Below are 26,970 nucleotides of genomic sequence, written 5' to 3'. Positions count from 1 at the left end.
ACCAGCTTTTATCAAAAATTAACCAACTAGCATAGTAGAATTATAGTTGGTATCCTATTTATATTCTTCAAATTTCCTACAATGAGCATTTTTTTTTTTTTTGTTAAATGTTTTATTTATTTCTAGGAGAGAGAGAGACAGCATGAGCAGGGGAGGGTCAGAGAGAGAGGGAGTCACAGACTCTGAAACAGGCTCCAGGCTCTGAGCTGGCAGTCAGCACAGAGCCCGACGCGGGGCTCGAACCCACGAACGGCGAGATCATGACCCAAGCGAAAGTCGGACGCTCAACCGACTAAGCCACCCAGGCGCCCCTACAATGAGCATATTATATTTCAGTGTAATTCAGTATGCAATGTACTTTTATTAAAAAAAAATTTTGTTTTAATGTTTGTTTATTTGAGAGAGAGAGGGGACAGAGAGCACGCTAGTGGGGGAGGGCCAGAGAGTGAGGGAGACACAGAATCTGAAGCGGGCTCTAGGCTCTGAGCTGTCAGCACAGAGCCCGACACGGGGCTCGAACTCATAAACCTCAAGATCATGACCTGCCTGAGTTTAACTACTCAGCCACCCAGGTACCCTAAGAGTCAGATGCCTAACTGACTGAGCCAGCCAGGTGCCCCTACGATATATTTGCTACAGGTGAAGATTAGCACATTCGTTGTATTCTATAGGCATCAGTATTGTGTCGGTAATCTTGATCCTTATTTCCTAGTTCCAGTGTTTGGACATATGTAACTTTAATAATTTGTATTGAAACTCTTAAGTGGCATTTGTAGTACTTGTACGTTTGGTATACCTGGAAACAAATTTTTTTTGGTTTTTATTGTAGAAGAAATTTTGGAATCCATAAGAGCCAAAAAAGGAGACATTGATATTGTTAAAAGCTCAGAAGAAATAGAAAAGGACAAGAATGAGACTGAGAGTAACAACTCCAAAGAGGCTGAGAAAAGCAGGGAGGAGTTTGAAGACCAGTCCCTTGAAAAAGCCAGTGACGACAAGGCGCCAGATGATGATCCTGAGCAAGGAAAATCTGAGGGTAAAAAAATTACTTGGCTAGAAAGTGATATTTAATCAGTGTTACTTATGAAACCTCCAGTTTTACTTTCAAAATGAAAATACATCCTTGTTTTTATTACTAATACCTCTTTAATTTTATATTTCTAAAGAAATTAGGATATCCTTTCCTCTTGTAACGTGTATAACCATTGTAATGAGTTTTATGTATTGGTGAATTTGCTATAATGTACCTATATCTCTATTATACTTCCTAAAAAGGTGCCCTTTCCCTATAAGATTTGTTGGTGAAAAATCACTATTTTTATACCAGAATATACACTTTTGTATGTGATTTGTTCATTTTTATATTAATTACCTAAACATTCTTAATATTTGAAATATTCTTAAATACTCTTTGGATTACTTACTGCAAAAATAGCCCAGAATCTAATTGCTTCAAAATGGCCGTCAAATAAAAGCAGGTTTTCTTGGCTATCATTCATTTTTTAGTAGTTGATTGAATGTGGCCATTTGTCCTAGAGCAATTTAAAGGATATCTTTAAAGTTTTGTTGTGCATTTTACTGTAGAGCCAACAGAAGTTGGGGATAAAGGTAACTCTGTGTCAGCAAATCTTGGCGACAACACAACAAATGCTTCTCCAGAAGAGACTCGTCCCTCTGAAGGGAGGAGTCCCGTGGGGTGTCTCTCAGAAACCCACGATAGCAGCAACATGGCAGAGAAGAAGGTGGCATCTGAGCTCCCCCAGGATGTGCCAGGTACAGAGGGCAGCATATCAGTGCCTCTGTAATGGGGGGAATCCTTCCCTTTTGTAGTAAGAGCTGAATGTCACCTGGAATTTTCAAGTATGTGTTCATTCATGCTGCTTGCTTACATAAGTGCCATCCCTGATTGCTGAATTGTCACCTAACATTCAGATTTGACATGTGTTCTTGCAGTTAGTGCTTGAAACTCATCATAATCTTCATGCTTTTTAAAGTTCATTTAGCTGGTTTTGACTAATAGACTTATTTGTATATTTTATCACCACATCATAGTGGCAGACATTTTGGTTTTAAGTACTTAACATACTAATGGCTCAGTGTTGAATGATTTGACCGTTCCCGTTCTGTTTGTACTAACAAATTAATTTTATGTTTGCATGTGCTCGTGTCGGTTTTTTAAACATTTCAAACCATAATATTATGATAGAAAACCATTGTCACAAAACATTTTTACAAGATATATTTTGAAATAAAAATGTAAGTTAACCAATCATCCGTATTTTAAGCTTTTTAAAATTAAAATTATACTTGAAGTAAGTTTGATCACACACCAAGGATGTCATTATGCCTTTTCCTTTTGCCTTTTTTTTAAATGGAAAAGAATATTCATTATAGGAACGATACTTTTTTTCTTAAAGCAGACTAAAAAATTTAGATGAGTAAAACAAAATAAATACTAGTAATCCTACCAAAAGTTGAGGATTGTAGTTAATACCCTGAAGGAAATCTTTAATGATTTTTTTTCTATATATTATAAGAATATCACATATTTTACAACTTGCGGTACTTTCATTGCTACATTTTATACTGCGGATTTGATTCTGATGTGTTGGCAAGAAGATAGCATTAGTAGTTGGAAGATTTGATTCTAGATCTGCTTCTGTCATTAAGTTAATATTATTTAATCTTGCAAGGCCTCAGTGTTCCTGTTTTGTTAACTTGAAGGATTTTGAAGATCAGCAGTGCTGTGTGACTGATCTCAGTGGAGTGTTTATCAACAGTAAACTGTTGCTGAAAACACAAGTGTAACATTAGGTTATATGCAGGGATGTATATGGAGGGTCCAAAAGAATCACAATAATAAGTACACCATATTTTATCCTAATGAGAGACTGAAGAAAAGTCTGGAAACTGCTGTCTGGTGAAATGAATACAGAAACAAAAAAATTCTTTTTATTGCTTATTTGTTTATGAGAGAGAGAGAGACAGACAGACAGATAGACAGACAGAGTGCTAGCAGGGGAGGAACAAAGAGAGGGAGACACAGTATTGAATCATACTCCAGGCTCCAAGCTGTCAGCACAGAGCCGGACAAGGGGCTCAAACTCGCAGACTGCAAGATCCTGACCTGAGCCGAAGTTGGACGCTGAACCAACTGAGCCACCCAGGGGCCCCACAAATTTTTGAGCCTAGAAAAGAGTAGACTTGGTATCAAGAGGAAGGTAGGATGGAAATTATGTAATTGTCTACTGACAGGTTAGTGTGGTGGTGGTGGGGGGAATTAGACTTTTCTTTGAAATGTAGGGTATTAAGTCAAATAAGTAGAAATAATAGTGAAGACTCTTTTGACTGAATGCTAACAACTTCCTTCAAATTACAGCTGTTTAGAAAATAGAAGTAATAAATTCCCTTTCACTAGATGCATTTAGTAAATACATATCAGATAATTTCAGTGAGAGTCCTTTATTGAATGGACTAGAGACCTCAGATTTAGAATTCAATTTAAATTCTGTGGTTAGGTCTCTAGGTCCTAATTAAAATTAGCATTATTATACCTTTAACACCTTAATAAGTCAGAAGGCACAAAATAATTTGGTGAACAAAATTCCATTTTTATTGGAATTATGATTGTATCCTTAGTAAATACTTCTTAAAATATTCTTTGTCCTTTTAGATTGATTGATACTTAATATAAATCTCAGTCTTATAGTGGGTTCATATGCTAGTTAGTTGTTAGGTTTTTAAACCAAACACAGTAGAGTAACAATTATGTTTAGATTTTAGCAGATATTTGCTTTTTTTTTTTTTACAAATAGTTTAGCAGATATTTGCTTTTTAAGTTATTTATTACCAGCTTACTAATTTCTCTGAAATTAAAAAAATTTTAATGTTTATATTTTATTTATTTATTTATTTTTTAATGTTTATTTTTTAGAGAGAGACAAAGTGTGAAGCAGGGGAGGGGCAGAGAGACAGGGAGACACAGAATCCGTAGTAGGTTCCAGGCTCTGAACTGTCAGCACAGAGCCCGACGCATGGCTCACATGGCTCACGAGATCATGACTTGAGCCTAAGTTGGATGCTTAACTGACTGAGCCACCCAAGGGCCCTGTTATTTTTCTTACTAGAATGGTTTAAGGAGAGAAACTCTTATCTTAGTATCTGACTTAACACTTTTAAAGGGTACCCAGTGAAATAACATCTATAAAAAACTAACGATAGTACCTGACATATGTTAACTGCTCAATAAATGTTAGAAACTGTTGTTGCTGTATACAGTCAACTCTCTGAAAGAGTGAGAAAGCCCAGCTGTATACAGTCAACTCTTTGAAAGAATAAGAAAGCCCAGCAGGTAAAAAAAAGTGTGAAGTAGGTGAGTTGAATTATACATTTACTGATTCAGTAGTAGTTAACATAATTCTTGTAAAGGAGATCCTTTGTATTTGGGTGAGAACCCAAACAAGAAATGTTAAGAAAGCTAAAATGGGAGCAAATAGCAATTGTTGGTAGTTGTGATCAGAATGGATTAAGGCCATTAGCAGGATCAGAGTGCTAGATAGCTGAAGATGCAGTAAATTTGAAACCTGGCCATTTAGTAAATCATAGCTCTTTTCTTGACTAAAAAATGAAACCAAACCTAGAAACTGATAGTCTCAAGCTTGCTTCCAAAACAATATGAAGCATTTTTAAAGACACATATTAAACATACCACACCAGTCTTTAAAGAGGAATTTGGTACGTTTAAAGTAGATAAACACTTTAATAGATCCCTGACCATATAACTTATGACACTAGTGACGGAAATGGACAAAGTCAAGGTCCTTGAGGACTTTACTTTCTAGTGGGCAGTAGACAGGTCAGTAAAATTCTGACCCTCAGAGAAGACTATAACGTGTCTCTCTGCTTCCTGTTTCTCTTTCTCTGTGCACTCATTTATTCAACAAATATTCACTGAGTGTTTTTAATGGTACCTGGCTGTTTGCTAGGTACCTTGTGGTGTGGTGTTCCCGGACCAATTTCTGTTAACACTCTTGACCACTCTGTGATCAGTAGATGAGATGTGGTATCAGAAGAACTGGAAATGGGGATTATGCTAGGTGGATGAAAACCAGTAACTGATAGAAGGCATCTCACTGGGTTTTCTTTTCTAAACCTTCAGAATGTATGTATGTATGTATATGTGTATGTATGTATGTATGTATATGTGATTTTTAAATGTTTTTATTTATTTCCGAGAGAGAGACACACACACAATGTGAACAGGGGAGGGTCAGAGAGAGAGGGAGATAAAGAATCTGAAACAGGTTTCAGGCTCTGAGCTAGCTGTCAACACAGAGCCTGGTAGGGAGCTTGAACCCACGAACCGTGAGATCATGACCTGAGCCGAAGTTGGTGCTTAACCAACTGAGCCACCCAGGTGCCCCCAGAATGTATTTAAACATCTAATTTGATGACTAAAGTTTGTCAATAGAAGACTGTCAGGTTGGCAAGTGTTTGCTATGGAAAGATGTATTACAGTAAACTTTTTCATTAAAGTATAACATTTGGTAGCACAGATATTAAGTAAACAGCTTGATAGATATTTTCTAAGTGAACACACCTGTGTAACCACATCATGTCCCCTTAGCCCACTACCCCCACTCCCACAAAGTATTTGCCATCTTGACTTCTATAACCACCAATTAGGATTGCCTTTTAAAAATAATATCATACAGTATATACTTTGTGATGTCTAATTTATTTTTACCTCAGCAATATATGAGTCATCCGAATGTTGCTTGTAATAGTACATTCCTTTTTATTCCAATATAATATTCTATTATATAGAGATACAATGATTAATGATTAATTTATTATTCATTTTCTGTGTTGATGGGCATTTGAATGGTTTTCCAGTTTGGAATCATTGTGAATAATGCTGCTATGAACATTTTTTACATGGGTTTTTATGTTCATATATGTACATTTCTAGAGGTATAAATCTAGTTATGGATTTCCTAGGCCATTCATTTTATGTAGGGTCATCTTTAATAGGTGCTGCTGGTTTTCCAAACTGTACAAGTTTACTTCATCAGTAGTCTATGAGAAGTCTAGCTCCTCTGCATCCTTGCTGACACTCGGTATCATCAGTATTATTATTCTTTCTTTTTTCTCCTTTATCTTAGCCATTCCGATGGCAGTGTAGGGATGGATATCTTACTGTGGTTTGAACTTGCAATTCCCTGGGGACTAAAGATGTTGAGCACCTTTTCATGTATATGAAATACACATATATATAGGGCATTTGGTTATCTTCTTTTGTAAAGTACCTGTCAGTTTCTTTGTTTTCTATTATGTGGTCTCTTTTTCTTTGTGGTTGTTTCATGGCAGAGGGTTAAATCCAGTACCTCTGCTCCATCTGGAAACAGAAATTCCTACAATTGCTTTTGTAAGTGTTAACCCAATCTCATATTTCTGGAATAAGTACCACTTGGTCGTGATACATTTCCATTCTTATATATTGTTGTATCTAGTTCATTAATATTTTGTTTAGGAGTTTGCACTAATGTGTGGGATTGGCTTGTAATTTTCCTTTTCTATTAATGTCCATGTCCAGCTTAGGTGTCCAGATTATGCTGGCCTCATAAAATGAGTTGGGGCAAGTTCCCACTTTTCCTATTGTCTGCGAGAGTTTCTCTGAGTTGGTATTATTTATTCCTTAAATAAAGGGCTTTTTATTTTTTTCACGAAGCCACTTGGTCCTGGATTTTTTTTAATGATTATTATTTTTGATATTTATTTATTTTTGACAGAAAGAGACAGAGCATGAGTGGGGGAGGGGACTTAGAGAAAGAGGGAAACACAGAATCCGAAACAGTCTCCAGGCTCTGAGCTGTCAGCACAGAGCCTGACATGGAGCTTGAACCCATCAACTCAAGATCATGACCTGAGCCGAAGTCAGATGCTTAACCGAATGAGCCACCCAGGCACACTGGTCCTGGAGTTTTTGTTGTGGGAAAGATTAATTTTAGATTTCTTTGACCAATAGTGAGCTATTCATATTTTGTGTTATTTTATGTCAGATTTAGTAAGTTGCATTTTTCTAGGAATCTACCTGTTTCACCTAAATTTTAAATTTTATTGGCATAATAACATCCTATTTTTTTTTATGTCTGCAGGGATCTATAGTGATGTTCTCTTTTTTCAGTCCAGAAATTGGTTATCTGTTTTCTTTTTAATCATCTCACAAAACTGTTAACAACTTTTATTAGTCTTCAACAAAAATAACTTTTGACTTTATTGATCCTTCCTTTTTTATTATATGTTTTTTTCTAGTTTATTTCTGAGCCTGTCTTTATTTCCTTTGCATCTTTGTGGGTGTTTTTTTTTTAGCCGCTCCTGTTTTTTAAAAGCACTTTATTGAAGTATAATTGACATACAAAAAGTTGTACATATTTAATGTATACTTGATGAGTTTGGAGATACACACTCATGAAATCAATGCCATGATCTGATGACATATTCATCACCTGGCTTTTTTACCCTGCAACCACTTTTTTATTTAAGTTATTATCTTGAGAGAGAGAGAGAGAGAGAGAGCTCACACACGAAAGTGAGAGAGGGGCAGAGAGGGGGAGAGAGAGGATCCCAAGCAGGCTCTGCGCTGTCAGCACAGAGCCCGATGTGAGGCCCAAACTCACAAAACTCAGAAAACTAGAGATCATGACCTGAGCCACCCAGGTGCCCTTTGTTGGTTGCATTAACAAAACAAAACAAAACAAAACAACTCCTCAAAAGAGTTATCCTAGTTGAAGTTGATACTTCTACATTAAAAAAAATATTAGAGAGGGAGCAGGGGTGTGGGCGAGAGAGAGAGAGAATGCCAAGCGATGTACAGCCCAACATGGGGCTTGAACTTACAAACTCTGAGATCATGTCCTGAGCTGAAATCAAGAGTTGGATGCTTAACCTACTAAGCTACCCAGGTGCCCCTGTCTTTCTCCATTTAGACGAAAATATTTCTCTACTGGCTCTTTAAGATGGATGCTTTAATGATTTTTAGTTTTTATTTATTTTTTTTTCTATTTCTGTTTTTATTATGTTTTTCTATTCTGCTCTCAAGGCTAAAAAGTTCCCCTTTATGTACTGCTGTAGCTGCATCCCACAAATATTATATTGTCTTTGTCATTCATTCAGTTTAAACTATTTTCTAATTTTCATTATGATACAGTTTTTGTTTTTGTTTTTTTGCCAATTCTAGTTATCTTTTTGTTCCTGATTTTTAGTTTAACCCACTGTAATCAGAGACATTGTTGAGGCTTGTTTTATGGTTCAGTATTTGGAGTATATATGCGTTTTAGTTGTTAGGTTCAGTATTGGACAATCAGGTCAAGGTGTTTTGTTTTTAGAGAGGGGTGGAGGTGGGGGGAGAGAGAGGGAGAGAGGGAGANGGGAGGGAGAGGGAGGGAGGGAGGGAGGGGGGGGAGAGAGAGAGAGAGAGAGAGAGAGAGAGAGAGAGAGAGAGAATCTTAAGCAGGTTCCATGTCTAGCTTAGAGCCCAATGCTGGGCTTAACCCCACCACTCTGGGATCATGACCCAAACTGAGATCAAGAGTTAGACATTCAACTGACTGAGCTACCCAGGTGCCCCTGGGTCAAGGTTTTTAATTGTGTTGTTCAGATCTGTATCCTTCCTATTGTTTTTTTTCCTTCTCTGTAAGATATTTTAAAATGACTTCTAACAATTTACTCTGGAGTTGCCTTTTTCTCATTTACTTTTTGTTCGTTTTGCATTACAGAGTTTGAGGCTGTGTAATTAGGTGCACATCATCTTTGTATTTCTTGCTCAGTTAACTTTCTCTTAGTGAAGTGTCCTTCATCTTTAATAACATTACTAAACTATCATAGCCTGTTTTTGGTTAGTGTTTATATTATGTACCTTTTCTGGAATAGAAAGGTTTTTTGAAATAATCTGAGAATTTAAATTTCTTTAGAAATATATCCAGAATCTCTTTAGAAAAATATGTACTTTAGAATTTCTTTAGAGGTGAATGTATATTGGAGCACTTGGCTGGCTCACTTGGTAAAGTGTGTGATTCTTGGGATTGTGGGTTCAAGCCCTGCGTCGGATATAGCCTAAACATTATTTTAAAGCCTTTAAAAAAAAGAAAAAAGTAAATGTATAGTATTTCAAGCTGTATTTTGACATAAAGTCTTGTCAGAGAGTACTTTTTTATGTAATATGATTAATGGTGTTATGCAATAGAAACATTACAAATTTATGGTTTAAAAATCTGTGGGAGTGAGAACATGAGAAAAACAGGCAGGTTTCATGATTTCATACTGGATATGATCAGTGATGAGAAAGATTTTATGTGGCTAAGATTGAAGATTAAACTGAAAGTGTGGCGGCCATAATTTGGGCAAGGTTGGTAGCCATCACTTAACAAAATTAGTCTCTTAATATACCTATTCCTGAGATTTTTTTTTTCTTGTGTGTGTGTTCCAGATGTTTCACTTTAGATCATCAACATGGTTATGTTGCCCAAAACAACCCCATGCAGCAAGTATGCTGTTTAGTATAACTTCTTTATAGTTGACAAAAGGCTCAGTTTCAGAATTACACTTTTTTCCTGGATTTTAGATTAGAAACTTTTTGTACCAGAATGTTGAGTTTTAAATTCGTAAGTGGAGAGGAAGACCTATAACTTTCTAGCATTTTAAACCCAAATCCACTTTGAGTGTTTGTATTCAAACATAATGCACACAGCATTTGTCTTAAGTTCATGGCTCCAGATTTAAGGCCTGAGATTAGGAACAAATGAGTAGTAGATAAAACTGGCTTTATGTCCGTAACTATAATTATTTGAAAATGTTTCCATGGACCTATTGAAACTCTAACATCTATAAAGTTCAACATTGACCTAATCTATTTCTTAACTTTTTGAGATAATGACATTTTAAAAGATAGGCACTTAGCTTTAGTTCTGCATTTTATTGCAAGGGAAATTCAGTGGGTGCGAAGCTATGGGACCCAGACGCTGAGCTCATGTAATAGTCACATTTTAGCTTGGTGAGTTGATCGGTAAAGGCTTCTGGAGCTTCTGCAGTTAAATACTCTTTTGTTTCTTATTCTTTTTAATATGTTTGGTTTTAGTTTCTAGTCATAATACATTCTGGTTATTTTACCTCATTTTTTTTCCTTTAAGGGAATTCTTTTAGTACCTTCAAAAGGAAAAGTTACTTTTTTCTCTTTATAGTATTTTGCTTATTAGAATTTTGTTTTTTAGGCTTTGGTGTTAATGTTCAGAAGTTGAAGATCAAGGTCTATTTTTGGTTTGAGGGATGACTACAAAAACTACCTTATTTTTACTCATTTACATTGTCTTGTCTAACGAAAATAGTATCGTAAATACCAAAACTTAATAATATTTTCCATAGGGCTAGAGCATTTGGACTCTAAGGATTAAAATGTATATGTTGGGGGGGTGCCTGGGTGGTTTAGTAGGTTAACTGTCTGACTTTGGCTCAGGTCATGATCTCACAGTTTGTGAATTCAACCCCCCATCAGGCTGTGTGCCAGAAGAGACTTTACAGCTGTGAAAGGAATGGTTAGTGAAGAATTTGATATTATTTGTGTGAGACTTCTTCTGTTTCAGATATATTCATTTTTCCAACAAGAGTTAGTTGACTGTATTACTTGTTTGCAGCTGTCAGATATTAATTAAATTTGCCATTTCCATCCTTCACATAAAATTTTTTTACTATAAAAATTTTCAAACATACACAGAAGTTAAGAGAATAGAACAATGACTGCACCCCCACTACCATATATCTAACACTTAGATTAAAAAAAAAAAATTGTCAAGATTTTGTCATATTTGCTTCACCCATGATTTTTTTACTCCTCTTTTCCTCCCCTCTTTTTTTGTTCGAATAAAAAATTGTTTTCCTCTTTGACCCTAGGTGTACATTGTTAGATAAATCCTTAGTTAATTTTACTCATCATTGGTCATTGCATAGTCCCCCTTAATTTATTTATTCAGGTTTTAAATTACTTAATAACAATGAAAATAAATACTTAGGAACCTGTCACTCAAAACAAAAAGCTAAGTCCTGCTTGGAAACTAACGTGCATCTATAATCCTCTCCCCAGTCATCCCCCCTGCCTCCCTCTCCCCTGCCTGAAGTAAACTGTCACTCTGAAACCTGTGTTCACTAACATCTTTTGTTTTTATCAGGGATACACAGTAGAATCAAGACCATTGATACTTGGAGGTCAAAATGATGTGTAACTCACATGCTTTTGCTTCATTGAATTGATTTACATGATTTGCTAAACTTTATAGTAGTTTTAATACAAGTGTGTTGTATTAACATATTATTTAAACACTTTTTTATATATTCTTTTTTCAAAATATTTATTTATTTATTTATTTATTTTTTCAAAATATTTATTTTTGAGAGAGAGAGGGAGGGAGGGGCAGAGAGAGGTAGACAGAGAATCCCAAGCAGACTCCACACTGTCAGCGCAGAGCCTGACGTTGGGCTCTAACTCGTAAACCGTGAGATCATGAACTGAGCTGAAATCAGGAGTCAAATGTTTAAATGACTGAGCAACCCAGGCCCCCTAAAACCTTTTTAAAAACATTAGATTACTTTTGGAGAGAGACAGACAGACAGACAGACAGACTGTGCGTAAGCGGGGGAAGGGCAGAGAGGGAGAGAGACCCCCACGTGGACTTCACGCTGAATGCTGAGCCGGGCACAGGGCTCCGTCTCACAGCCGTGAGATCATGACCTGAGCCAAAACTAAGAGGCAGACACTCAACCGACTTAGCCTCCCAGGTGCCCCCTTAAAATATGGTTTTACATCTCTTGAGTCTCTTAGTCTAGAGTACTCTCTCCTTCCCCCAATTTTTTCTTCTTTACGCTGTTGACTTGTTTCCTTTTTTTAATTTTTTTTTTTAATGTTTTATTTATTTTTAGGAGAGAGAGAGAGCGTGAGCAGGGGAGGGTCAGAGAGAGAGGGAGTCACAGGCTGAAACAGGCTCCAGGCTCTGAGCTGGCAGTCAGCACAGAGCCTGACACGGGGCTCGAACCCACGAACTGCGAGATCATGACCTAAGCGAAAGTCGGACGCTTAACCGACTAAGCCACCCAGGCGCCCCATACACTGTTGACTTGTTGAAGAATCCTAGTGGAATCCTGCTACGGGATATCCCACATTTGGGATTTGTCTGTTTGCTTCTTAGTGTTCTTTAATTTATTCTAAAAGCTTGATTACATTCATTTTTAACTGTTTCTGGCAAGAATATTCCATAAGCTGTGTGCTCTGGGTACTTCATATCTTATAGCATCAAAAGGCTCATGACATGATGTCTGTTTGTTTTGCCTTTATAAATGCTGAAATTGATCAGTGAGTTCAGGTAGTGACATGTAAAGTTTCCTGATAACCTTTCATTCATTGATGGTCATTTCAGAAATAGTTATCTATTTGGAGATGGTAATGTGGTGATTTTTATTTATTTTTTCTATATTTTTTAACTGGAATTCTTCTGTGGAGATTTTTCCCTCATTAACTGAGACCGTGTGAATACCTTGAAATATAGTTAGAGCAGGACTAAATGCTTAAATTATTTCTCTTTAATTTTAATTTTCAGAGTCAGGAATTGGTGTCCAGTTACCTTCAGTGGTGATTGATGAGTTATGGACTTTTACACAGGGGCATGGCTTTCTCATTTTAAGTATTTGTATGAACTCCTGGGTCTTTATATATTCAGTTTCTTTCATTTTGTTGTAGTTATTTATTTTGCTTACATTGACCAGCACAGGCCCCTTCACGTTGGCTTTTGAGTCCTTTTTCTATTACCCTGGTAGCCTTAGATAGCATCTCCGCTTTTTGGCAGAATAAAATGTGTGAGGCTTACTTTATGTATTTCTTACACCATACCTGGAATTAGTCATTCCTCCAAGAAGCCCTGTTTCCTTGTAGTGGGGAATGACTTAGAGACTGCAGTCTAGACCCAGAGTATTTATTGCTTTGGGCTGTCTTTGCCTCTAGGCCTTTTTGGTGGGTGGTGTTAGCAAAATAAGTATTTTTGAAAAACAAAGACCATCAAGTCATATTGACGTTTCAAATTCAGATTGAGGATTTCATACTTCTTTTTGTGGGGGTTATTTTTTTGTTTTTGTTTTTTGGGGCTTAAAAATTTTTTTTTTACATTTGTTTATTTTTGAGAGACAGAGTGAGACAGAGTGTGAGCAGGGGAGGGGCAGAGAGAGAAGGAGACACAGAATCTGAAAACAGGCTCCAGGCTCTGAGCCATCAGCACAGAGCCTGACGCAGGGCCTGACTCCACGAACCATGAGATCATGACCTGAGCCGAAGTTGGATGCCCAACTGACTGAGCCACCCAGGTGCCCCTGTTTGTTTTTGTTTTTAAACTTGTATCATTTCTCATACACTGAAAGCCTTATTAGTTTTTAACAGAGTAGTAACTTAATTATGTATTTGCTTTATCCTCATAAGATGTCCATTAATAATAATATATTATTAATATTAATATCGTGGTATACATTCATAAAAATGATTTTGCGGGCACCTGCGTGGCTTAGTCAGTTTAAGCATCTGACTCTTGATTTTGGCTCAGGTCATGATCCATGGTTCATGGGTTCAAGCCCCATGTTGGGCTCTGTGCTGACGGAGGGATTCTCTTTTCCTCTCTTCCATCCCCCCCTCCCCCAACTTATACGGGTGTGTGCACTCTCAAAGAACTTAAAAAGAAAAAGGAAATTATTTTCTATATCATAGCAGTTTTGTAATATCAATATTACTGCTGATACTAAGACCCCTGAATGACATTTAAGGTTTTTTTGTAGCTCTCTCTTCAACCTTATTCTATATGTCCCTTAAGGAAATAGAGTCAAAATACAGTGTTTCAAAGTCACTTAAAAGGTTTTTAATTTTATGGTTATGTCAACAACTTGATATACAATTAGGTTTATTTGTTTCAGTTTTCAATTTTTAGGGATTGCACTTCTAACTTTAAGTTTTTAAAAATGTACAACATTTACATGATTTCAAAAACTGTGTAACTGTATATATTCAGAGAATTTTCACTTCCATTCTTTTCCTCTCTAGGTAATCATTTCCTTTCCTCCCCTCATAGGTAGCCATTTTTATTAAGTTTTGGTTATTTTCCCAATGTTTTTAACATTTTTTAAAGAAAGGCAAAATCTGTCCATAAATTTGTATTTCTCCGCACTTCTTACACAGAAGTTGGCATACTGTAAGTGCTGCTCCACACTTTCTTTGTTACATCTAATCATTTCATACGTGGATATAGTGGTTTCCCCAGTCCTGTTGTGGTGTGTGACATTTCAGTGTGTGTATCACCTTGTAGTCAACCAGCGCCCCATCGATGGACATTTTGTCTCTGGTCTTTTGCCATTATAAATAATGCTGGGATGAGTAGTTCTGTAAATAAGTAATTTCATATTTTTGCCAGTGTATTTTGGGATAGATTTCTAGACATGGGATTGGTAGGTTAAGAGTGCATGTAGATATTGTCCGTTCCTTTTTATCCAGTTTGCCCCGTTTTTCACTTCCACCGTGCTGCGTGGGAGTGCCTGTTAAGCAAACTGCCTCTTTACTTCAGTTTATGTTGAGACTTGGAATTTTGCCAGCCTGATAGCTGGGAAGCTCCGTAGAGTTTTGCTTTGCATTTCTTTTAGTTTGGATTAAGTGAGTATTTTTCCATATGTTTAAAGGCCATTTTTATTTCTCTTGTGACACCCATAGATTTTCCCATTTTTCTGTCAGGTGGTTGGGATTTTTCTCAAAAAAAAAAAAAAAATGAGCTCAATATACATTAGAGATAGCCTTTGTAATGTACTGCCAACCACTTTTTCACTTAGGGGATTGATGTTAAGCGTGTCTTAGTGGCAAAATGAAATGCAGAGAGAGGGAGGCTCTTAATTTCTGAACTGAAAGACCTAGGCTCTCAGTTCACGGTAGTGTTCATTTTGATCATACTTCTGGATCAGTACTCTTAGTGATAACTACTAAACTGTTCTTAAAGTTTACAGTGACTTAAGCATTACCTTCTGGTTAATTTGGGAGCACAGAATTCAAGCAGAAAATCTTAGAGATAAATCATCCTGTTTAATTCTGTTTCTAATACTGTTTGATGACTTTTTGGAAAGTAAGAATATAAATTTCAGATTTGGAGGGATTATCTCAAAACCATTTCTGAGTTCTGTGGGGGTAATTATATGACTTGATTATTATTTCTCAGTCGGGGGCAACTGAAAGATTGTCTGCCTTGTACGAGAGACTAAGATGATAAGAGTCTGAGTTAATAGACTGAAAGACTTAAAAAATAACCCCTAGGGTGTGGCTTATGAATCTCAGACATTACATTCTTCATACATGAGCAGCTCTTCTTTTTAAAATCTAGCTTGGTAACGCAAACCTAAAACAATGAAGTGTCTTTTCTGGCAAAGCAGTTACTTTTCATGTGATTTCTAATCTAAAAATCAGATATTTTATTTTTCTAGAAGAACCTAACAAGACATGTGACAGCAGTAACACTAGTGCTACCACTACCTCCATCCAGCCTAATCTGGAAAACAGTAACAGCAGCAGTGAACTAAATTCTTCCCAGAGTGAATCTGCTAAGGCAGCCGATGAGCCTGAAAATGGAGAAAGAGAGTCTCACACACCTGTCTCTGTTCAAGAAGAGATAGGTAAGAACACACTTCATCCATTAAAGCAAGCTTTTTAATTTTTTTAATTTTNTTTTTTTTTTTTTTTTTTTTTTTAGCTGAAATGACACTTGCAGTCATTGTTTTTATTTTAAAAAAAAAATGCAAAAGCACACAGGAAAAAATCTTTTTACTATCCCCTCCCCAAAGGTAACCACTGTCAACAGTTTGGTGTTTAACATTTTCTATCTTTTTCCATGTGGTTACATAATGAATGCGTATTTACAAGAAGGTTTATTTTTATTTTATTTTATTTTATTTTATTTTATTTTATTTTATTTTATTTTATTTTATTTTATTTTTTTACATAAATGGAATCATTCTGCATGTATTGTTCTGCATCTTGCTTTTTTTCCATATAGGGGACCTTTTCATGATATAAATTGAATTCATTATTTTTTTTTTTTTAACTGCTGCATGGCACTCCACAGTATGGACAAACAATAATTTATTTACTATTTCTCTGTTAGTGGACATTTAGGCTGTGAACAGTTTCTTTCTTATTACAAATAGTGGTGCTTTTTTAAACATCCTTAGCATATATCTTTGTGTATTTTTGCAAGTATTTCTGGCAGTATAGGAACAGTAAGTGGAATTGCTGGGTCAAATGGTAGGTACATTTTTAAAATAGCGGTGACTGCTGCTTAATTGTACATTAAAAGGGATTTATGCCAGTAATTTACATGCAGAGGTATTTCTTCATACATACGAAGAAGAATTCAACATCATCACCTTTTACATTTTTGCTAATGGTGAAAAGTATTTCATTTAAAAATTTGCATATCGTTGCTTACTAATGAGTTTGAGTTCCTTTTTATGTGTTTGTTGAACTTTCAGTGAATTGCTTAATCCTATCTTTTGTTCATTTTTTCCTATTGAGTTTTGATAGTTTTTCTTAATGAACTTCAGGAATGCTTTATATATTATGGCTATTATCTTTGATTTTATATATATACTTACATAGTTACTGCTTGCTATGAACTCTTCCTGTTACCTTGTTATACAGTTATTTTTACATAGTTACATTTCTTTCTCTCTTTAGGGTTTCTCTGGATTTTGTGTTTTACTAAGGAAAACCCTATCCCAAGCATATACATATGTTTTACAGTAATTTCACATAATACTTCTGTAACTTTGTTTTTAATCCTGCTGTATCATTTTGTGTATGGTATGAGATGGAGATCTGTTTTAATTAGAACTTCTTTCCAGTTGCAAGCTACCAAACCAGCTTAAGTAGCGTAAGTGAAAAGGGAATGTAATTAGCTCATGTAATTGGGAAGTCCAGACCATCATCAGGCATGACTGGACCCCCAGGTATCAAAGCTCTTCTGTCTTCTTCTCCTCTTTCTCTTCCACCTTTTGATCGGCATATGTTTGTGTGTTAATTTCATTCTCTCCTAATGCAGACAGGCTTTTTCCAAGTGGCAGGGAAGATGGCACCAGCGGTTTGTATTCTTATCTTTCCAAGGTCTGTGACCCAAAGGCAAAGCCCCTACTCCTGCTCCAAATCAAAAGTCCTTGAGGAAGGAATTTGAGTGGCCTATCTTGGACACATTGTTCCCACCCCTGTGGCCAGGGCAGGCAAGGTATTATACTTGATGGCTCCAGCAAAAGTGTGTAACTGGAGTGGGGTAGGAATGGTTTTCCAAAGAAAGAGGGATGCTCTTTCTCTACACCCTTCAGTAGCTCAGCACAAACATATTTACTCAAATGCAAAAATGGTTCTGCTGAACACAGTGCAAAGATCGCACCCACAACTGAAGAGGTTTTCAAAAACTTCCCAAAATTACATCTGGTAGTTGTAACTTTATCTAGAACTTCTGGGTGTTTTGTATTGTTTTTGATTTGGTCTGGATGTAGCTTCTCTCACACTCATAATCCATGAGCCAAATTATGAATGTAAACTGCCTGTAACATTTGTTATCCTGGTAGTGGTAGGTGTTCTTTGATGAATTGGGCTGCCCTTGGCAGTGGCTGTAGGTAAGGTGTGAGGAGTACATGCGAGGGGCGCCTGGGGGGCTTCGGCTCAGGTCACGATCTCACAGTTCGTGGGCTTGAGCCCCGCGTCGGGCTCTGTGCTGACAGCTAGCTCAGGGCCTGGAGCCCGCTTCAGATTCTGTCTCCCTCTCTGACCCTCCCCGGCTCACACTGTCTCTCTTTCTCTCTCAGAAATAAATAAAACATTAAAAAAAAAGAGAGAGAGAGAGAAGTGCATGGGAAGATCCCCCTTCTAGCAGTCTGGTTCCTGCTGCTGTTGTCTGGAATGGCGGGCTGGGGATTACTGGAGGTTTAAGTAATCATCTCACCAAGCATGGCAGATTTGGGTTTTTTTCTGGCAGTAGCACTCCCTGGTAGATTGCCTGGATACCCAGCCCAGCACCTGATACCCAGAAGCTCTCTCAAGGTCTCCGAAGGTAAAGTCCCTCTACTTACCCTGTGGGTCTGCTCTTCAGACCAAATTCCCTAGCCTTCGGGTGAATAAAGTTTGCCTAGGCTTCTTCCTCCTGCCATTCTTAAACAGTGAGCTCCAGAGGCTGGGTTAAAGCTGCTCTTTACTCTGCCTCCAGGCTGCATGGAAGTGATTCACTCCTTTATAATAGAAGGAGTGTGGCCTCTGGGCAGGGGGTGTTGGATAAGCCTTGTTCCCTTTCTCTTACTCCTAGGGATGATTTTTATACCTCCTTTCCCTTATTTGAATTAAATTTAGCAAATGTCAGAGGTGCCTGGCTGGCTTAGTTGAAAGAGCTTATGACTCTTGATCTCAGGGTCAACTCTTTTTTTTAATATTAATTTATTTTTGAGAGAGCACAAGCTGGGGAAGCGAAGCAGGCTAACAGCAAGGAGCCCAGTGTGGGGCTCAAACTCATCATGACCTGACCTGAGCCACCCAGGTGCCCCTTGGGGGTCGACTCTTGATCTTTGGTTCCTTGAGTTTAGCCCCCCACATGGGGGGTAGAGATTACTTAAATAAATAAATAAAGTTAAAGAAAAAAACACCTTAGCAAAATGTCAAAGGATGGACTCTCAGGTTCTTAGTTGAAGGGCTTCTCTTAAAAAGCACTGTGCCTTCCCTTTTGCTTTTAGGAAGTCCAGCCTAGATCATATGCTTTCTAAAAAGTCTTTATTTTAGGACTGTATTGATGGCCCCAGGAAATAGCCACTATAGTTGAACATCTTGGCATAAACTTCAGCATGGGTAGACTCATGGTCTGAGACCCAAGAGAAAATTGATAATCAACTGCTTTGCTGTCACACATCGAAGGTTTCTGGCTTTCAAGCCTGGGCTGGAAAAATACCCAATACCTCTACCCTATCTTTATTTAGTTAGTGCCATATTTCGGGCTCAAAAATTTTTTTAAATATTCTACTAGATTCTTTAGAATTTATTGGTTGTGAGTGACAGAAATCTACCAGACTTGCTTAAAATAAAAAGGGAATTTAATTGACTCATGCATCTGGGAAGTCTAGTGGAAGTGCCTGGGAGCCAAATAAGGTTATCACGGGTCTTCCTCTTCCTCTCATCCACACCCTCCCCAGTAGCTTATTGTTTCTTACTGTTGAAACTTTTTTCTATGTTGTGGGATAAAAGTAGACAATCTCTAATTTATACTCTTTCTGCTCACTAACCCTTAAAAAGCAAGACCAGGGTGCCTGGCTGCCTCAGTCAGAAGAGCATACAACCTTTGGTCTTGACGTCGAGATTTTGAGCCCCACGTTAGGTGTAGAGATTATATACATACATACATACATGCTGGGTGTAAAGATTACATACAATAAAGTTTTATTTTATTTTATTTTTTAATTTTTAACGTGTATTTATTTTTGAGACAGAGAGAGACAGAGCATGTGTGGGGAAGGGGAGAGAGAGAGGGAGACAGAGAAATCTGAAATAGGCTCCAGGCTCTGAGCTGTCAGCACAGAGCCCAATGCAGAGCTCAAACGCACAGACTGCGATATCATGACCTGAGCTGAAGTCGGTTGCCCAACCTACTGAGCCACCCAGGCGCCCCCAATAAAATAAAAATTAGTGTGCTGAATGGCTTGGGCTACATAACCAGATCTGGTCAGTCACTGTGGCCAGGTAGTGATCTGCTCTCTCTAGCCAACCTGGGTGACATTGTTTACCCGGTATGGCAGGATACTTGTTTTGTAGCTGTAGCCCTGGCTGAATATTATGACTAAAGTAGGGGAAAAGCGTATCTCCAAAGGATAAAATTAAGAAATGCTTTCCTGATCTTTATATTTTCCAAAATAGTTTTCCCATTCTAATTATTTTTCTCTACTCAAAATGCCATTTTTATAATATATAGTAAAATTTTTGTTTGGCCTTTCATTTGCCAGTGCCACACAATTCTTAATTTTAAAAAGCTTTATAATTTTTTTAAATGTTTATTTATTTTTGAGAGAGAGAGACAGAGTGGGAGAAAGGGAGGGACAGAGAGTGGTAGACACAGAATCTGAAGCCAGGCTCCAGGCTCTATTGCAGAGCCCAACATGGGGCTCAAACTCACAGACCATGAGATCATGACCTGAGCTAAAGTCAGATGCTTAACTGACTGAGCCACCCAGGAGCCCCAAATTTTAAAAAGCTTTAAATTTAAAAGAGAGAGAAATCTTGTTCAGCTATCTGGCCAATGGAAATTGGATAGTGATGCAAAAGTTTTAAGAGTGTAGAGGGGTGCCTGGGGGGTGCCTGGGTGGCTCAGTCAGTTAAACATCCGACGTTGGCTTAGATCATGATCTCACGGTTTGTGGGTTCGAGCCCCGTGTCGGGCTCTGTGCTGACAGCTAGCTCAGAGCCTGGAGCCTACTTCAGATTCTGTCTCCCTCTCTATCTGACCCTCCCCTGCTCATGCTGCCTCTCTTTCTCTCTCTCAGAAATAGATAAAACATTAAAAAAATTTTTTTTAAATGTAGAGAAGTTCTCAGCCAAAGGGAGATTCATAGAAAAGAGAAATTGTTCCTTGGCGTAACACTCTGTCACTTAAAAAAAGTAAGTTATTATGAAAATGTGAGAGGTCTTTATAATATTAAAAAAACTAATTTAGTTGATTTCCATGTATAATTATTTGTATACACAGATAACTATCTAGATTCCTTAGGTGAAAATTCACTTGGCATTAATGTTTATAAGCTTTGAACTATTATGTATTTAAAGAGAATTTCAGTGGACATCTTTCTGAAATTAATCATACCATTTACTTTTTGTACAGAATCCACATTGATTATATGAGGCAACATTTAATAGTGTGCATTTTGAGTTATGTTTATAAATTTGTAGCAGCCGTCATGTTTTCTAGTAGATGTGCTTTGAAACAGATAACCTGGCATGTTTGATTTTCTGTAAAATAATAAGTGACTCACAGTACAGTTCTGACATACTTTCTTTTAAGTAAAACCCTTAAGAATTAATATATTTGCTTTGGCTATTCAAGGACTTTTTGTTTACTTTCTGGATCTTAGATGTGCATCAGATAGGAGTTTTGGATAAATAAATTGTTATAACTTACTTACGCTTACTTTTGACTTTTCATTTGATAACAGGTGATTTCAAATCAGAGAAGTCTAATGGAGAAATAAGTGAGTCTCCTGGAGCTGGAAGAGGGGCATCTGGGTCAACTCGAATTATCACCAGATTACGGAATCCAGACAGCAAACTCAGTCAGCTAAAGAGCCAGCAGGTGGCAGCCGCAGCCCACGAAGCAAATAAGTTATTTAAGGAGGGCAAAGAGGTATGTGTTTTCTGCTTAAAACAAAAATCTCTGGAATGTGAAATAATTGTATTTATCATGCCTTAAAAATAGGGGTGGGAAGTTTGGAGACCTACTTTTGAATTCTATTTTCTGTATTTCCAAGAGCGTAGTGGGTCACAAGATTAAAAGTGGTTAGGTTTATCCTATATTACAGTTAAGTATAGCTGTGTACCCAAATTTCAGTTCATGCAGGGAAATGTTATAAATGGGTGGTATACTTTCTTTCTGTATGGTCAGTTTTATTGTATATAATTCTAAAAAGATAGAGTCTTCTTTTACACATGTGGTAATGAGTACCCTATTTGTGGGCTTTAGTAAAGTTATAGATGATTAAAAAAATTTTTTAACATTTTTTTTGAGAGACAGTATCAGTGGGGGAGGGGCAGTGAGAGAAGGAGGCACAGAATCCGATGCAGGTTCCAGGCTCTGAACTGCCGGCACAGAGCCCAGCGCAGGGCTCGAACTCATGGACCGCAAGATCATGACCTGAGCCAAAGTCGGACGCCCAACAACTGAGCCACCCGGGTGCTCCAAGAGTTACAGATGATTTAATGCTCAGTTCTGGTTATCCTAATTTTAGCTGAACCTGTGCCTAAAGGATGGGACTCTGCTTGCTCCTTGATAGAGTAGAGTGCATAGAACGGCACAGCATCTTAGCTCTGATTATGAACAAATAGATTGATTTAGCTAGGATTTAGTAATTAAAAAACATTTTTTTTACATAATCTCCATACTCAATGTGGGGCTCGAACTCAAAACGTCAAGATCAGGAGTCTAACACTCCACCAACTGAGCCAGCCGGGTACCCCAGCTAGGACTTAGTATTTGCCCCCCAGCCAGCCAGGTGGCAGAATAATGGCATAATGTGCCTCCCAGATTTAAGAATTATTTGCAGGGTAGATATGTAAGAATATACAACATTCTTTTCTAAACACCATAGGAGTTGCTTTAAAGCAGCAACTTTCAAGGTGGTTTTTCATTCTAAGCCTCATTATGACATTTTTCATGGCAACCCAGGACTCATATTCAGTAGTTTCCTGAAAAAGTATTTTACCTTGCTGTGTGTGAAGCACTCTGGTTTTTCTCTTTTAGTCTACTACTGAGTATATTATACTTTGTTGTTTATAAAGTTGAATATGATCCACTGTTGATTTCATGGTTCACTAAAGGCTTGGGATCAACTGTTTGAAAACATGTTTTAAAGTATCTGTGGGCTCTGATGCTAAAGCTGGGATGATGAAAGAAGCAGAAGAAAAGGTATTTCTAGGAATACGTGCCATGCTTTCTTTCCTTTTCCCCTAACCTGTACATTGTAGGCTGGAACTAATGATTGGTGAATGACGTCAACATTTAGTTTTTTGTCTATATTTGAGATGCATGAAAATACTTAATAATGTCTGACATATAATAGAGATTCTTTTTGTGGGAAGATCTTGGTTGTTTAATTGTAAACAATTAGCTTTAGCTTTTAATCTGGCTTACAGATTTCAGAAGTTCATGGGATACCTGGGTGGCTTAGTCGTTTAAGTGTTTGACTTGATTTTGGCTCAGGTCATGATCTCACAGTTTTGTGAGTTCGAGCCCCATGTTGGGCTCCATGCTGACAGTGTGGAGCCTACTTGGGATTCTGTCTCTCCCCCTCTCTCTCTGCCTCTTCGCTGTTCATAGACTCTGTGTCTCTCTCAAAATAAATAAACTTAACATTTCAAAAGTTCAGTCATAGTATATACCTTATTTGGAATGATAAACTACAAATTATTGAAAGACAGTTGATCAAGTTTACATATTTGATAGGAATAATGAGTCTATTTATCTTCTTGGTCAGGTACTGGTAGTTAATTCTCAAGGAGAAATTTCACGGCTGAGCACCAAAAAGGAAGTGGTCATGAAAGGAAATATCAACAATTATTTTAAGTTGGGTCAAGAAGGGAAGTATCGAGTCTACCACAATCAGTACTCCACCAATTCATTTGCTTTGAATAAGCACCAGCACAGAGAAGATCATGATAAGAGAAGGCATCTTGCACATAAATTCTGCCTGACTCCAGCAGGAGAGTTCAAATGGAATGGTTCTGTCCATGGGTCCAAAGTTCTTACCATATCTACTCTGAGACTGACTATAACCCAACTGGAAAACAATATTCCTTCATCCTTTCTTCATCCAAACTGGGCTTCACACAGGTAAAGGAAACTAAGGTTCATTTATTGCTGTGAATATACTAAATATTTACGAAATGCTTTTTGCAGGTGCTCACTTTAAACTTGTTACCAGTAAATTGAATGAAGTCAGTTTAGTCAGCAAAACCCTGAGGACATGAGAGAGGAGAGTGTACTTCCAAGTTATCGAAGCAACAGTTAGCATTTAGAAGATTTCCAAAACAAAGTCTTTATCCCTGGAGTCAAGTGACGGCAAGACAAAGTTCTAGAACATTGTAGAACATTTAAGGAGTTTAAAGACTAACTGACCTCTGGGATTCCTTCTAGTGTTCAAACTCTGACTCTCTGAGTTAGGAACTTCCGGTAGCAGTATATTTATACTTGCTTAGCCTAGAAAAATATGCTCTGTGAGGTAGAGTTATGAATTACAGCACTTGTGCTTTTGATTGAAGACCAGCAAGTGAAAGAATTATTTGCCTTCTTTTGACATACAGGGCGAATTGGATCAAAGCAGTTCAGATGTGCAGCAAACCCAGAGAGTTTGCATTGGCTTTAGCCATTTTGGAGTGTGCGGTTAAGCCTGTTGTGATGCTGCCCATATGGCGAGAATCTTTAGGACACACCAGGTAAGTGAGTTCTGAGCCGTGTAGACGGTGGACCATGCTCCCTTTTGGAATATTAGTCTATCAATAAGGGAAGTTCATGTATTTAAAAGGCCATATTACATGTTAAATTTAACTCTTCTTGGCCTCATTTTCCCTTCTATGAGATATGTAACGTGAGTAAATATTTCTTCTTTGTGGTAGAGGACTGGATGAAGATCGAAAGAGATTTGGTATGTGAAAATTGAAAATACTTCAAGTAGAAAGCATTTTTATTGAATAGAAAGAGTATTCACATTTAAGATTCTAGAATGTTTCAGGTACTGTGCTAGGCATGTGATTTACCTGGAGTTGAATGTCCAGAGATCGATCATCTCCTGGGCGAACCCAGAGCTCTGTCACTTCAGCAGATACTTAAAAAAATGGATTAGGACTTGAATCTGCTTTTTAGCTCTAATGGGTTTAACTTTAATTAGTCTTTAAAAAGTTATTATTAGGAAAGTAATAAGAAATGGTAAAAAATGTAAATTACTACTCAAAGTGAAAAGTAAGAATCCTTTTACTTTCTCTGTCCCTCTACAGAATCCATTCCAAAGGTATAACTTTTTTTTTTATATGAATATATTTTGTATTGCTTTCCACATCTGTGTTTTATAACGAAAAGTTTTATTGTTTTCCAAGAAAAATCTTTTAAGAAAAGTTGTTTCCACTTGCTAAATTTTCATCTGCTAAAGCTTGCTTTCATGATTTTTTTTTTTTGGGGGGGGGGTTCTTCACATAAAGTTTATGGATACTTCTTTTCTCTACTTTTCCCCTCTTATTTTGTATGTAATTGTTGCTACCAATAGAGGCTTTGACAAATGGAATGGACTTAATTCTCCCTAGAGTTAAAAAAAAGAGAGTTGAGTTCAGATGCTATAGATGCTGCTCCCTGGGAGAGGAGAGCTGAATGGGTGGCATACCTTTATTCCACTTCTTTTTAAAATTTTATTTATTTTCTTTCAAATTTTTATTGAAAATCTAGTTAGTTAACACGTTTATTCTACTTCCTGTTGATCTCTTTTATTATGGTAGAACAAGGAGAGAGCCCAAGGCAAGGGTGAAGCAATACTCTTGAGTCTCTGTTGCACCTTCTTCCAGTTGCCTCCAGATAGGACCAGAACACTCCTGCCCAGCTGTTGTCTGTCCATCATCCGGAAGCTGATGGTGGTGGACCGGGCAGCCATGTTTCTGGTGACAGAGAATAGCACTTTGAGAACTAGAGCTCAGCTAAATGGTGCTAAGTAAACTCCAGTACTCAAATGTAACTTACAGGGGCCAAATCCTATCTCTTATAAACTCATTTCTAAATTTTAAACATTTTAATGGAAGATGGAATTCAGCTTTTTTTTAAAGTCAAGGTTGTTGTTTTTTCCCGGGTTTGTCACTTTGACTAGTCTTCTAAACATGTTACTTAAAGTTATAAAAGTATATCATGAATTTTATTTGTATTAGCATGACACATCTGGTAATATATATGAAATAACTTTTTTTAAATGGGTTTGTTTATTTTTGACAAAGACGGAGCGTGAGTGGGGGAGGGGCAGAGAGAGAGGGAGACAACCGGATCTGAAGCAGGCTCCAGGCTCCAGGCTCCGAGCTGTCAGCACAGAGCCCAACATGGGGATTGAACTCAGTGAGCTGTGAGATCATGACCTGAGCTGAAGTCGGATGCTTAACTGCCTGAGCCACTCAACCACCCCAGAAAGAATTCTTTTTAATTTTTTTTTAATGTTTAGTTTTGAGAGAGAGAGGGAGGGACAGAGTGCAAGTGGAGAAGGGGCAAAGAGAGAACGAGACACAGAATCCAAGTCAGGCTCCAGGCTCTGAGCTGTCAGTACAGAGCCTAATGCAGGACTTGAATTCACAGACTGCGAGATCATGACCTGAGCTGAAGTTGGACACTTAACTGACTGAGCCATCGAGGCACCCCTAGAATACTCTGAGTTTTTAAAAAAATTAGACACTGAGATTCAGAAAAATTAGAAATTAGTAATAAGACTTTCACTTTTCTTAGTACTCTCCTCAAAAACTTTCAGGTGACAAACCTCTAAGATTTGCCCCTAAAGGACAGTCTGGAAATTCAACCAGGTATTTTATTCTTAAAATGGTTGTTTATGTGATAGTCAATAATAAAGCTTTGAGAGCCTTCTAAATATCTTAACAGTTACAGCACATTGAAAAAATAATGATAAGTTATGATTTCTTTTTGAAAATTATAAAGTTTTTGTTGGAAAAACAATAGTAGATATGGAAGCATACCTACATAAATGGAAATATAGGAATACTCCATCTTAACAATATTAACTTTCCTCATGTTACTAACATAAATTAATTTTGATAGCATTAATAATTATCATTGGGCTCTCTGCAGAATTTGAGAAGATGATTAAGAAATTTATATTGAGGTGTGGGGTGCCTGGGTGGCTCAGACAGTTAAGTGTCCGACTCTTGATTTTAGCTCGTCATGATCTCATAGTTCATGAGTTTGAGCCCCACATCGGGCTCTGTGCTGAGAGCTGCTGAGACTGCTTGGGATTCTCTGTCTCCCTCTCTGCCTGCCCCTCTCCTCTCATGTACTGTCTCTTTCAAAATAAATAAACTTAAAAAAAATTTTTAAAGAAACATTTATATGGAAAAGTGCAGTAATAGGGTAAATTTGAATGACAGGG

The 26,970-nt window shown here is 37.4% G+C and overlaps 1 protein-coding gene across 1 annotated transcript in view; it reads left to right on the top strand.

Moving 5' to 3' along the window:
- BPTF (bromodomain PHD finger transcription factor) overlaps positions 1-26,970 on the top strand; it is a 190,425-nt gene that overhangs the window by 97,532 nt on the left and 65,923 nt on the right. The window contains exons 8-13 of the mRNA XM_077780359.1: positions 830-1,036; positions 1,585-1,773; positions 15,541-15,729; positions 21,292-21,479; positions 23,326-23,681; positions 24,152-24,283. Of these exons, the coding sequence (XP_077636485.1) occupies positions 830-1,036; positions 1,585-1,773; positions 15,541-15,729; positions 21,292-21,479; positions 23,326-23,681; positions 24,152-24,283 (1,261 nt within the window). The remainder of the gene's footprint in view (positions 1-829; positions 1,037-1,584; positions 1,774-15,540; positions 15,730-21,291; positions 21,480-23,325; positions 23,682-24,151; positions 24,284-26,970) is intronic.

This window comes from Crocuta crocuta, unplaced genomic scaffold, assembly GCF_008692635.1.
Source record: "Crocuta crocuta isolate KB4526 unplaced genomic scaffold, BGI_CrCroc_1.0 scaffold288, whole genome shotgun sequence".
Lineage (NCBI taxonomy): Eukaryota > Metazoa > Chordata > Mammalia > Carnivora > Hyaenidae > Crocuta > Crocuta crocuta.
Note: the sequence above shows the minus strand (reverse complement) of the source record. Positions and strands in the feature narration are given on the sequence as shown.